The sequence below is a fragment of the Oncorhynchus kisutch genome, linkage group LG4 (genome assembly GCF_002021735.2).
Source record: "Oncorhynchus kisutch isolate 150728-3 linkage group LG4, Okis_V2, whole genome shotgun sequence".
Lineage (NCBI taxonomy): Eukaryota > Metazoa > Chordata > Actinopteri > Salmoniformes > Salmonidae > Oncorhynchus > Oncorhynchus kisutch.
Genome location: NC_034177.2, coordinates 36,014,154 through 36,027,305, shown reverse-complemented (window position 1 = coordinate 36,027,305; position 13,152 = coordinate 36,014,154). Strand labels below are relative to the sequence as shown.

Here is a 13,152-nt window from a genome sequence, read left to right as displayed (position 1 = left end):
GTTGGGGGCTGCCTCCCTCCCTCCCTCACTACCTTTGGCTCTTTAATTTTTCTCTCTCACTCTCTATTGTGGCCTCGCTCACTCTCTCTTTTTCTCTCTGTTGTTCCCTCCATGTTGTTGATCCCACCCTGCCTCTCCCTTTCGCTCTCATCCTCACTTTCTCACTCATCCTAACGCTCTCTGTCATTCTCTTCCCCTCTCTCAGAACATAATAACAGGAGAGGGTCACACGGGACATGACACATGAACACTTATAACGCAGCAGGCAGGGAGGAGTAATGGTGTGCTGGTGTCTGTCAGGGAGCAGCTAACATGCTACGCTATGCTATCACTGCTAAAGAGAGCAGCATGTCCAGACAGCCAATGGAATTTGGAGAGGAGAGGGGGAGTATGGTGTCAGTCCCTCAGCCAAGTTGCCCACCACATCCACCACAGTCATTTTTAAGAGTTTGTTTTTCTCTTTCTACCTACTGTTCCACAGACAGAGGAATCTGAGAGTGAGTAGCTAGCATATGAATAGTACTCCCAGGGGACATGAACAGCAACTTGTTTGTTGTTTTTCATTTATAGATTTCCCTCCATGTGGGTTAGGATTTAGTTAGCAGATTTGGACCAGAATGAAAGACGTGTTGTAATTTTTGAATAGTGTTTATTGCTTTTTCTCACTTAGTATGTGTGTGAGTGTGCACATGCGTCGGGGTATGTTTGAAGCCTGTTAGCCAGATGGCTTGTCTGCCTGTTTGGGCTGTGTTTTCCCCTTCTTCTGCTGTTGCTCTGGAGGGCTGCCCAAGGGGTGAGGGGTGTCGGCAACCCATCACTGGGGGAGCTTGGACAGGAGGAATAGTCCTGTTTGAGGTTTTAGGCCTGCACTGAGGGGAACCAGCTTTCTCAAAATGTGGTGAAAATATAGGAACAGACTGCCCCCTAGTGGTACGTCTCACCACTGCTCCACTCCACGGCATGGCCATATTTACTCTGGCTCAAGCTAATGTGTTGATCTGAGGAGCGGCCAGCTTTGTCACTGACTCCATCGTTGCACCATCATCACAAACCTCTCTCGCTGTTATGTCCGTGCCGCCAGCTGAACCAACACCTGTAATTATCAACCGTCACACGGCGTTCCCCCACCTCCATGGAATAAGGCAAACATACCAATCAACTGGAGACACATTCTAGAAGCAGTGGAATGTTATAGCAGGAGATAGTGTGTTTTTCCCCTTGTTTTCTTTTTCTCTATTCTAAAGGAGAGTATGTGAATACATAATGTGTTAAGGTATGTAGAGAGATGATTTGCTGTGCTGTGTACGGCTTTATTTGTATAGATGTGGATCTCCTCTCCTGGAGTATGAGCAGGGAAAATGTCTCTATTCCTTTATTCCAGTATTCCCAGCATTTCTCTCTCTCTCTTCTCATTCATTTTGACATGAGTCGCTCATTAGCATACTTGTAGGCAGGTGTCCAATCAGGATGAAAGAATGTGCTTCAAAGAAATCCCCTGTATCCCAGCAATAAAATGGCAGTGATCTGTTAATGTCTGTCATAGTTTGATTTGATCAGACAAAGAAGAGTTTCAGTGCTGCCCTCAATATAGCAGGCATTCTCCAATACCGCGTCTCACTTTCCTGTCTGTCTTACTCCTGTCTATGCATCTGGATCATGAGCAAGAAAGAGATTAGGCAGGTAGAAATGACTTTGTTTTTCAGGCTTTGTTTTTAGGTTTGTGTGTCACACTGTAACTGCACCCTTGTGTTTCTGTGATGACACTTTAAAGGATTTACCTCCCACTCCACATCCTCTCTCAGTTCAAATGACAAGAATACACCTGGTGGGACTGCATTTTTGAGTCAGGCTGTCAAACACACTGGCATTTATCCTACACCCGTATATGGTCTCGGACAGGAGGGGAGAGCCGGGAGGATGGGGGAGATGGAAGAAAGAGGAAAGGACGAGAGCAGGAGGGGAGAGCCGGGAGGATGGGGGAGATGGAAGAAAGAGGAAAGGAAGAGAGCAGGAGGGGAGAGCCGGGAGGATGGGGGAGATGGAAGAAAGAGGAAAGGAAGAGAGCAGGAGGGGAGAGCTGGGAGGATGGGGGAGATGGAAGGAAGAGAGCAGGAGGGGAGAGCCGGGAGGATGGGGGAGGCAGTACAGGTACTAAGAAGGGAGAGCAGGTGCTGAGAGGATGGGGGAGATGGAAGAAAGAGGAAAGGAAGAGAGCAGGAGGGGAGAGCCGGGAGGATGGGGGAGGCAGTGCAGGTACTAAGAAGGGAGAGCAGGTGCTGAGAGGATGGGAGAAGAAGGGGGTTTTGAAGCCACTCTGGTATGATTAAAGTGGTCTGTGGGAACAGCAGGCAGAGCCTGTGTGATCCCTGGCCCTCTACCTCTCCAGGGGGGAAAGGTTTATGAGCACTGAGAGTATAGAGACTCTGCTAGAGGTGATGGTGTCATCTGGGAGTGGCAAAGCTCCCTTATGGAATAGAAAGATGCGTGTGTGCTTCTATTCTGATGTGTCTGCATCAGAAACACAGGTTTATTAGCACTGGGCAGGTAGTGCAGTAGAGACAAAACAGTAGCCTTTTCATAAAGGCCTTCTATTTCTAAACGTACCAAATACCCACCCATTGTTTATGTGGAGGCAATATGAGCATGGACGTCACCAGGACCTGGCTTTTGGGGCTTTAGTCCCGAATGACTTTGGGTCAGCCAATAAGCTTTTGCGCTGCTGCAATGGTGTAAAAAGAAAATGTGTCAACTGAATGTGCCACTTAACTCCCGAAGTCATCCAACCGTTATAATCAGGGGCGTAGGGCTGCTGGTGCTCAACAGAGCGAAGCTCCCCCACATTTCAGAATGGTTTTATGTCTCTCAAGATCACTTAATGATTACTTATCAAGCCGAATATAATAACATGATAACGTCAGGCCACTGTTTATGCCAAAAACACCATGTCATTTCTTATGTGCTGAAATGTTACATTTTCTTCTCATGAGGTGGCTGTGTTTAACTTCATCTGGTCTCAAATGGGATTAGTTCGGCCGGTTACTGAATGTATATCTTTCAAGGAGATTGAAATGCATATTCACATGAAAGTGATTGGGATCAAATGGTTGCCATGTAGCATGGACGTTCACCTGTAAGACGTGAATAATTATCATTCACTATTGAGAGTGATGATGGCCTAATTCATAATAAAGTAGGCATAATTTGGTGTTTTAGGATTTTATAAATATAATGTTTTCCTTTTAGCTACTTACAGTATGTGTAGGCAAAGGCAATCATACAATTTGGATGATGCATTGTATGTACATTCTAAAATTAATGTCGGTACCAACTTTCATTCAGAAATAATGGCGTAATAATTATACAAAAATGGTGCTCCGGTAGGCTACATAAAAAAAATAGCGCTACCCCACTGGTTATAATGAATGTAAAGCAATTGCCGTGAAAGGTCAACTGATAATTGGCTGCTTTGAGACAAACATGGGAACTCATCTTGATAATTAAATCAATGTCAGATTTTGGTTTTCACTGAATCTCTGTTTGGATATTTGGTCAACATTAGGCAGACAATTGTTAGCTAAATGTATGGAAGTGCTCATGATCATTAGTCTAGCAATTGAATGTAATTCAGATTTTACACACACATCAGGCCTGTAGTCTACCTAATGAGCTTCCCCGATGTTTTCCTGAACTTTTCAACACTTTTCTGATGCATTTTAGTCACTTAGACTAGTGATGCGAATACAAATTCATACGCTTTTCCCATAGACTATTCAAGTCATTTCACACATTTTTTATTGTTTAAAAAGGTCATAAGGTCATCTGCATCATTTCAATAACAATATAGCTGAAACTACTATTGGCTTCATTGATTTACTGAACGTATTCCCTTGTAAATGTAGGCTAAGCTAATTTCTGATAGATGATTAAAACAAATATTGTAACAGATGGCCTACCGAAACAATAACGTCATATGTGGTTACTGACCACACTCGATTGAATTAATGACAAAAAGTGTTGACTATTTGGCCTTGGGGAGAGCACAGCACATGACAGAAAACAGCGCTGCAGGAAGGGGTGCTGGAAGTGTTACACATACATTGAAATACATTTGCCAAACGCATAGGCCTAGTGAGTCTACAGTCGGGAATCCAGCAATCAGGCAGCCCTTGTGGCTGATTTGTGGCTGTCAATGAACAGCAGGCAGCAGCTAGAAGGTATTTCAATATTTCAAAATACAATTGCTGGGCAAATCTGTTTGAGTAGGTGAGTGCCACTGGAAAGTTGTTGGACTATAATTTCCTCCTCATATTGTAGGCCTAAAATCTGTGTATCCAATATTTTCATTTGCGTATGCTATCGGTTGCTTTTAAGACATGGGTCGTTCGTTTTATTGCTCGCAGTATGTAAATGTCAGAGTCGCTTGACATTTTTGATCATTTTTGTGGTATAAAAAAGTATTAGTGTAATGTCTCCAGTCATGTACAATGACATAGAAATGCAGGAAATTATTTTAGAAAGGCCCTTTTTTTCTCGGACCCACAAACCCCTCATCCCTGGTCTTCAGGACTGGGCCCCGAATATTATGAAACTCTGGTGATTTCCTTCTGTCTGTGCGTCTGGCGAGCGGGACGGGTGGCAGCGGTGGGATCCCTTTATCTGTTTTTCTTTTACTGCGCTAATTACTGTAGTGTTTCATTTTTGTTTTGGACCGCTCTCTGCAGAGCTCAGCGCATAATGAATAGGACCAGGGAACTGAGGGAAGGAACGGCCGGGTCTGAGTGAATGAGCATCACCATGACAGGGGAAGGGCTGTTGGTGATTGTTTTGTAGCGACGGTTGGGGGAGGGGGGACGCAACTTCTATTCAGGCTAGTTCTGAGTGCGGCCCTTGGTCTCCCCAGACTACCTCCCCCCATACAGGAAATGTTTCCCTCCTCTCATCTGGAATAATAAAGCACAGTGCTCCTTATTAGTGTTGCAACTCCTGTTCATTTCAACCAGTAGGCTGCTGCTGTGTTTCTGACTGTTATCCCACTGTTCCCTTTTCTCATCTTGACCTGTGAGTTCCTAAGTGTTACTCTCATGTGTGCGTGCACACATTGCTCACTCCTCAACAGCGGTAATCTGACATTCCCCGTAGTGTTGCTCTCTGTTTTCATCTCAGACACAAAGCTCCTGAACTCTGCATAGGTTCTCTAGAAAATAACTGTAAGATCATTTTGCCCCTTAGAGCTAGTCCTACATTAAACAGATCCATATATTCTCTCCTCCAGAGGCTCCAGGTCAGGACTTTGTAACCCTGGACTACCGGCTGCGTTACTACCCCAGCATCACCTACGCGGTCATCGGCAGCGCTGTCATCTTCGTCCTGGTGGTGGCGCTGTTGGCCTTGGTCCTGCACCATCAGAGGAAGCGCAGCGTGCTGCTGCCCCGTGGGGTCCGGGGGTCCTCCCACCACCACCACCACCACCAGCCCCTGCTGCTGTCCCGCCTGGTCATCCTAGACCGGGGACATGTCCACCCGGCTGGCCCTGGCCTCTCCCCCACCTCCCCGTCTGCTGCGGCCCAGTACGCTGCAGGTCCCCCAGGGCTACAGCTGCTGTCTGGGGCCCTCTACCCAGCTGGCATGCCCATGGACTCACCACCTTCCTACTCCCAGGCTGTACTGGATGTCAGGTAGGCTGAGAGTCCGCTTGAGACATACTGTCAATGTAGTGTACTGGAGGGGGTAGTGTGAGACTTTTGCCAGCTGTAGCTTTGTCTATTTTAATGTGTTTGTTATATTCAAAATCAAATTGTATTTGTCACGTACACGTGTTTAGCAGATGCTATTGCGGGTGTAGCAAAATGCTTGTGCTTCTAGTTACGACAGTGCAGTAATAACTAACAAGTAATATATAACAATTTCACAACAAATACCTAATACACAGAAATCTAACTAAGAATTGATCTGTCTCTAAACTTAACTAAATACAATTTAGAATACTTCTGACCATAATTTGTCCATTTATTAGTTAGGACATTAGAATGCAACAGTGCAATAGTAGCATAATTATATGTACGCTCCTTTACTCATCTATTTCTCCATCTCGCCTCCAGCCGGCCTCCTTGGTTCGACCTCCCCCCGCCTCCCTACCTCCCAGACCGGGAGGAGCTGCCGTCAGAAGGTGAGCTTCCCCAGTACGAAGCCACCACAGTGCCCTCCACTCAGCCAAATACATGCCCATCTGAGACCCCTACACCCAGAACTGTGGCCCCAGGCTTGTCCCGGCCTAGCCTCAGCTCCAGAGAGGAGTCGGACCAGCTGTAGTCCTCTGGTTACTGCATCTACGTAGGACTAGTACCCAGCCTCAGCGCTGTGGATGGCTGAAGAGAGAAGAGCTGTGCGATATGTTAAGGCCCAAAGCACTGTCCTGCCTGCTGTGGGAATGAGAGACAAGGCGCTATTCTACCTATAGCTACAACTGACTGACTGACTGACTGAGGCACTTGGAATCATTGCTCTTGTACGCTGGCGCCCTCTGCTGGAAATGTATCTACATATCCCTGACTGGGCTTACTACTCATTCAATCAATCATCAGTCAACTGCATTTAATCTGTGGCTATATAGCGCTTTTTACAAATTAATTTCTCACAGTCTGCTTAACAGAAACCAGAGCCTAAGCTTCTAAAGACTGAGAAAAACTCCCACAGCCTCCCAACACTATTCATCTCCTGTTGGACTGGTGAAGACCAGTTGGGTGGTTGGGCGAAGATCTTTTAGCTTGGATTAAGTTGACTGGATAGATGGTCAACCTGTGTAGTACAGTCATGCATTAACAATGAAGTAGGAGTCGCACTAACTAACAGTATTTGTGGTACTCATAATGGGTCAAATGTCACATGGTGTTACAGTGGCAGATGTATATGTTGTTTAAGAATAGTGAAAAAGGCACAGTGTCATATCTGTAATGTTACGGTTTAGCACATTAGGACAACCAGCTAGCCACAGAAGCTCTTGGGTCGTGGACATACTGCACTTCCCTCCCATCCATATTGCATGATGCTGGTTCTCTTCAATCTCTATTCTCATTGGCCATCTCTTTCGTTTCATAGGAATAACTGGAATCATATTGCTCTGTTATAGAGCACTTATCGGGGTTGTTGAGTTTGCACGTAACTTTGGCAGGAACTCAAATGGAAGTATTATTTAAGGAAGAGAACATGTGGATGAAAATACTCTTACTGAGTAAGGTCCCAATGTAAGGTTGTTTCTGTTGGTATCTGTGCCTTTTCAAATCACTAAAATATACGTTTAACAACTGTATGTCTACTGTCCCACTCAGATTCTATTTTGACAGCAGTTCATTGAGATCTTGTTCTACTGCCCATGATGACAGTGCAAATTGCTTTGTTTTGATATATCTCCTCAGACACTGGCAGAGAGGAGCAGAATGTTCAGACTGAACTTCATGTCTGACTAGTGTTTTTATGTTGATTAACGTTACACTCTGCTGCCTGAGAGCACAGGACAAACATTTTGTCAGGGAAGAGATAAAAACAATTAAGGAGTTGTTTGCATTAGTGCATAAAGAGGAAGAGGAAGTAGAAATGATGTGGACTGGAGCAGAGACCATTCCACTTGGTGCCTTGGAACACAAGCGTGTGCATTGAAATAAGCATTTAGGATTATCCTCAAGTAAAAACAAATCTCAATTGCATTCAAGCATTTTTGTTGAACAATGTATATTTTCCAAACGAGCCTCACAACACACAGAACTATGTGGCTGCTTGCAAAACAGTAAATGCATGAATACATTCAGCAAGGCTAAATGAGACCGAAATTGCAAATTTATCAAAAGAAGACGACTTACTGCAAAAACATCCAGACAAACATACAGTGCATTGGGGTATTGTGTTTAGGTGTATGAGGGGAAAATATAATTTCATCCATTTTAGAATAAGGCTGTAACATAACAAAATGTGGAAAAAGTCACAGGGTCTGAATACTTTCCCGAATGCACTGTACATATAGCTGACAAAACAGAAAGTGATTCTGTCTTTTAAAAATACCAGTTGGTCAATAGGTTTTCTTTGCAGTCACTACTACATCATGATGATCGAAACAGGAAATACAACTATCAAATGGTGCAGAATTATGGAGAATCTCTCTCCTTTTTTTGCATACTTTACCAAACAACTTCATACATATCAAATCAAGTATTATTCATGAAAAACAAAGCACATTGTTTGCAGAATTCACTGGTATCATCACAATCCAATTCCACGTATTCAATACATGCGCTGTTCTGCTCATAGGTTTGTAGACTTTCCATTGGCAAGCAGAAACACAATCCCCAATAGATCTAAGGACAGGTGAATACAGTGGAGGAACACTGAATTTATTGGCGTCAACCCTCACCAAACCAAAGGTGTGTAATATTGGAGATGACTTGTCTCATGAGTACTTAGATGGAACTGAACTTCATTTTCTGCATCTCTGCATGTTGTAAACAATCATACATCTTAGGCTGTCCGCATTGCGTAGATCTTTCCCTATATTGTACCGGATTTACTATAAATAAAACCATTGACTATTTTGTGCAGTAGTATTAACTGATTACCAAAAACAGGGAACACATTGCAACCTGTTCTCTTCTGATGAAAACAACGTGTTGACATTCTGTGAACAAAACACTTAACAGCAACAACAACAAAAAATTATGACAGTTGTACAAAGGTACAAAAACAAGAAAATGATCCGACAATCTACAAATGTATTTAAGCATTTGATCATTGTTGTTTTGCTATACGGACATTTAACCACAGTTCCAAAAAAATGCTTGATTGAGAAAAACTATAAGAGCATTATTCAACCCAGTAGAAAGGTATTTGCTCAATTGACTCTCATATAGTCACTGACAAAAATGACCAGACTTTTTCTCCTTGGTTCCATAATGATGTGTTACTGACTGCACCATCTACCAGCATGTATTTCCTGACAGACTGAAATGAATCATCACAGATGTGGTTGGTCATGCATGCAGTGTTATCACACACTAAATAGTATTAAAGTGTATTTCAATATATGTCAATCAGAAGAAACAAATGTTGCTCTACAAATTGCATTTTGATAGATTAAGGATATACTGTTTTGACTCCATACGTAACATTGTAACCTCTTATAGTACTTCAACAGAACTGTATCAGCTCAGTATCCTTACTGGGTTGTTGAGGCAGACATGTGGGTGGCAGGTAGCCTAGCGGTTAACAGCACTGGGCCAGTAACAGAAAGGTCACTGGTTTGAATCCCGAGCTGACTGGGTGAAGCATTTAAACCTAATTGCTCCTTTAAGTTGCTCTGGATAAGAGCATCTGAGAAATCACAGAAAATAATTTAAAGTAAGACAAGCATTTTGTATGGAGCAGTGAAAGTTTAATTCCGTTTGGGACTGTTTTACCTATAGTAACTTGGTTAAAATGTCTCGCTTATTGTATTTCTTGGATTCATACTCAATCACATACTCATAGGATCCCAACTGTATCAAATGCTGTATCTGCCGTTCCTATTATATAGACTATTTTCTGAATTTGTACCATAGCTGTTTGACCAATTGAATTGACGCCAAATAATGTTTGGATAAAGAAGAAAAATACTCAATCTTTTTCTTATAAGTGTCCCAATTCATTGTTTAGAAATATGTAAGTCTCAGCTGTACAGATGATGTGAGAGAGAAAAGACTGCCATTGTCTGCCTGCGTGCCTGTCTGCCTGTCTGTCTGTCTGTCTCTCTGTCTGTCTGTCTGTCTGTCTGTCTGTCTGTCTGTCTGTCTGTCTGTCTGTCTGTCTGTCTGTCTGTCTCTCTGTCTGCCTCTCTGTCTGCCTGCGTGCCTGTCTGTCTGTCTCTCTGTCTGCCTCTCTGTCTGTCTGTCTCTCTGTCTGTCTGTCTCTCTGTCTGCCTCTCTGTCTGCCTGTCTCTCTGTCTGCCTCTCTGTCTGCCTGTCTCTCTGTCTGCCTCTCTGTCTGCCTCTCTGTCTGTCTCTCTGTCTGCCTCTCTGTCTGCCTCTCTGTCTGCCTCTCTGTCTGTCTGTCTGCCTGCCTGCGTGTCTGTCTGTCTGTCTGTCTGCCTCTCTGTCTGCCTCTCTGTCTGCCTGCCTGCCTGCCTGCCTGCGTGTCTGTCTGTCTGCCTCTCTGTCTGTCTGTCTGTCTGCCTCTCTGTCTGTCTGTCTGTCTGCCTGCCTGCCTGCGTGTCTGTCTGTCTGTCTCTCTGTCTGTCTGTCTGCACCACCCAGCCCACTGTGCAATAACTAGAATTATTAATTGACTGACTGGTAAAGTTTCTATCTGAAGGATCTGTAATGTATTGTTGTTGTCGTGTCATTTCCATTTCAGAACTTGTCAAGGGTTTCATGTGACTGTGTACATATACGGAGAGTGAGACAGTAGAGACATTTATTTAAAACAAAATCATATTTAGATTTTGAACTAAGAAAATAATGTTTCATTATCAAACATATTACTTTGAAATGTTTTGTTGTGTTGGACTCTGTACTTTGGATTTGAAATGATTCAACTGTCAGCTTTAATTTGAGGGTATTTTCATCCATATCAGGTGAACCGTTTAGAAATTGCAACACTTTTTGTACATAGTCCCCCCTCCCATTTCAGAGGACCAAAAGTATTGGGACAAATTCACTTATGTGTTTTAAAGTAGTAAAAAGATAAGTATTTGGTCCCATATTCATAGCTCTCAATTACTAAATCAAGCTTGTGACTACACATTTGTTGAATGCATTTGCTGTTTTGCTTTGGTTGTGTTTCAGATGATTTTGTGCCCAATAGAAACATTGTAATGTCATTTTGGAGTCACTTTTATTGTAAATAAGAATAACATGTTTCTAAACACCTCTACATTAATGTGGACATTACCATAATTACAGATAATCCTGAATGAATTGTGAGTGAGATAGTTAGACGCAAAAATATCATACCCCCAAGACATGCTAACCCCTCACCATTACAATAACAGGGGAGGTTAGCATTTTATATCATATCCCCAAGACATGCTAACCTCTCACCATTACAATAACAGGGGAGGTTAGCATTTTATATCATACCCCCAAGACATGCTAACCTCTCACCATTACAATAACAGGGGAGGTTAGCATTTTATATCATATCCCCAAGACATGCTAACCTCTCACCATTACAATAACAGGGGAGGTTAGCATTTTATATCATATCCCCAAGACATGCTAACCTCTCACCATTACAATAACAGGGGAGGTTAGCATTTTATATCATACCCCCAAGACATGCTAACCTCTCACCATTACAATAACAGGGGAGGTTAGCATTTTATATCATATCCCCAAGACATGCTAACCTCTCACCATTACAATAACAGGGGAGGTTGCATTTTATATCATACCCCCAAGACATGCTAACCTCTCACCATTACAATAACAGGGGAGGTTAGCATTTTATATCATATCCCCAAGACATGCTAACCTCTCACCATTACAATAACAGGGGAGGTTAGCATTTGTGTTGTTTTTGTGGTGTATGATATTTGTGTGTCTAACTTTCTCACTTTCTGCACTTTAAACCTCATAGTCATTGTATTATTTCATATCCAAAGTGCTGGGATACATAGTCAAAACAACAAAACATGTGTCACTGTCCCAATAGGCCTCACTGTATATCCCCAGCAGTCATTTTGCTGGTGGTGTTGAACAACCTATAAACCAAAGATTATCATTCATTATAATTGTAAAATCCAGAAGATGAGGCTTACTCTCCAAAGTCACGTCCCCAGTAGTGTTGTGTCTTGTTTTGTGTCAGATACCTAACTGACTAGAGGCAGAGGAGTAGTGTTACTCAGAGTCTCAGGACAATCTGGGTTGTATTCACTAGGAGCCAAGAGAAGCAAGTGGGCTGAAATGCTGAGGAACTAACTGAAATTGTCCAGTAAGAAACACTTGATTTTGTTTCCGTTGCAAAACATCTTGCTAAGGTGTGCATTAATGAATGCAACCCTGGTCTGTAGCTTTTCTGTTACAATGGTCTGATAGTCTTTCCACATGTCACTATACTTTCGTTTGCGATATAGAGGGATGACTGATTTGTTGTTCCATTCTGTTGGAGACTTGTGTTTCATGTTGTTTGTATCTTTGACACACCACCTTTTTGTTTCTGTTGCTTTTCTGTCTGATCAAATATATTCTGTACATTAAAAGTAATATAAAATGGTTCTGATTCAAATATGTGTCAAGTGTGTTTCTCATTAGATTCAGTCTTTGTTTCCCATCATAATACATGTTAAATGTAATTATTGTTGATTGTTGATGGTTGTGCCTGGGATTCAGTTCAATCATCCTACCACCCGGTGCCACTCTTTCCCTACAATACAATTGGCCTGGTTTAGGGATGCTGATGTCTGAATCTGAGTCTTTACACCACTTTAGTCAGAGAGAAAGAGGTGAAGCGAGAGGTTCTACTCCACCCAAAATCATGAAAATAAGCCCATGAAGTGAGGAATTTTTGTATGGTCAATGAGTGTCGAAATTGTTCATCAAAAAATTTAATTGCTAATTTTCTACGGGAGGCTTATTTGATTGAATAGAAGTTTCATGATGGTTAAGTGGTTATCATATTTTATTTTAACCAGGCAAGTCAGTTAAGAACAAATTCTTATTTACAATGATGGCCTACACCGGACAAACTCGGATGATGCTGGGCCAATTGTGCGCCACCCTATGGGACTCCCAATCACAGCAAGTTGTGATACAGCCAGTTGTGATACAACCTGGATTCAAACCAGGGTGTCAGTAGTGACTAGCATAGATGCAGTGCCTTAGACTGCTGCACCACTCAGGAGCCCCCCTAAGATATAAGTGGACGCACGTGGCATTTTGGCAACTTACCCAAAAATGACTTTATGTCAGAGTTGTGCCTGTTGTCACAAAGAGGGTTTCCACCATTTTAAAGTAGTCAACTGGGTGGGGATTTCTATGAGTTGGGGGCAATCAGCCAAAGAAGATAATTGACTACTTTAAAATGGAGATAGCCTCCATGGTGCTGCCCATGCTTTCACAGATGCTATAATGGCTCAGAGCGGTTGGGTTAAAAGCAGAAGACACATTTCAGTCAAATGCATTGTTATACAACTGA

At 42.8% G+C, this 13,152-nt stretch overlaps 1 protein-coding gene across 2 annotated transcripts in view; it reads left to right on the top strand.

Annotated features, from left to right (window-relative positions):
* The window catches only part of LOC109889484 (low-density lipoprotein receptor class A domain-containing protein 3), a 124,014-nt gene extending 111,771 nt beyond the window's left edge, over positions 1-12,243 (top strand). For both annotated transcript variants that reach the window (XM_020480935.2, XM_020480934.2), the window contains exons 5-6: positions 5,273-5,675; positions 6,099-12,243. In XM_020480935.2, coding sequence (XP_020336524.1) covers positions 5,273-5,675; positions 6,099-6,309 — 614 coding nt within the window. In that variant the 3' untranslated portion in view covers positions 6,310-12,243. The remainder of the gene's footprint in view (positions 1-5,272; positions 5,676-6,098) is intronic.
* Positions 12,244-13,152: the final 909 nt, after the last annotated feature.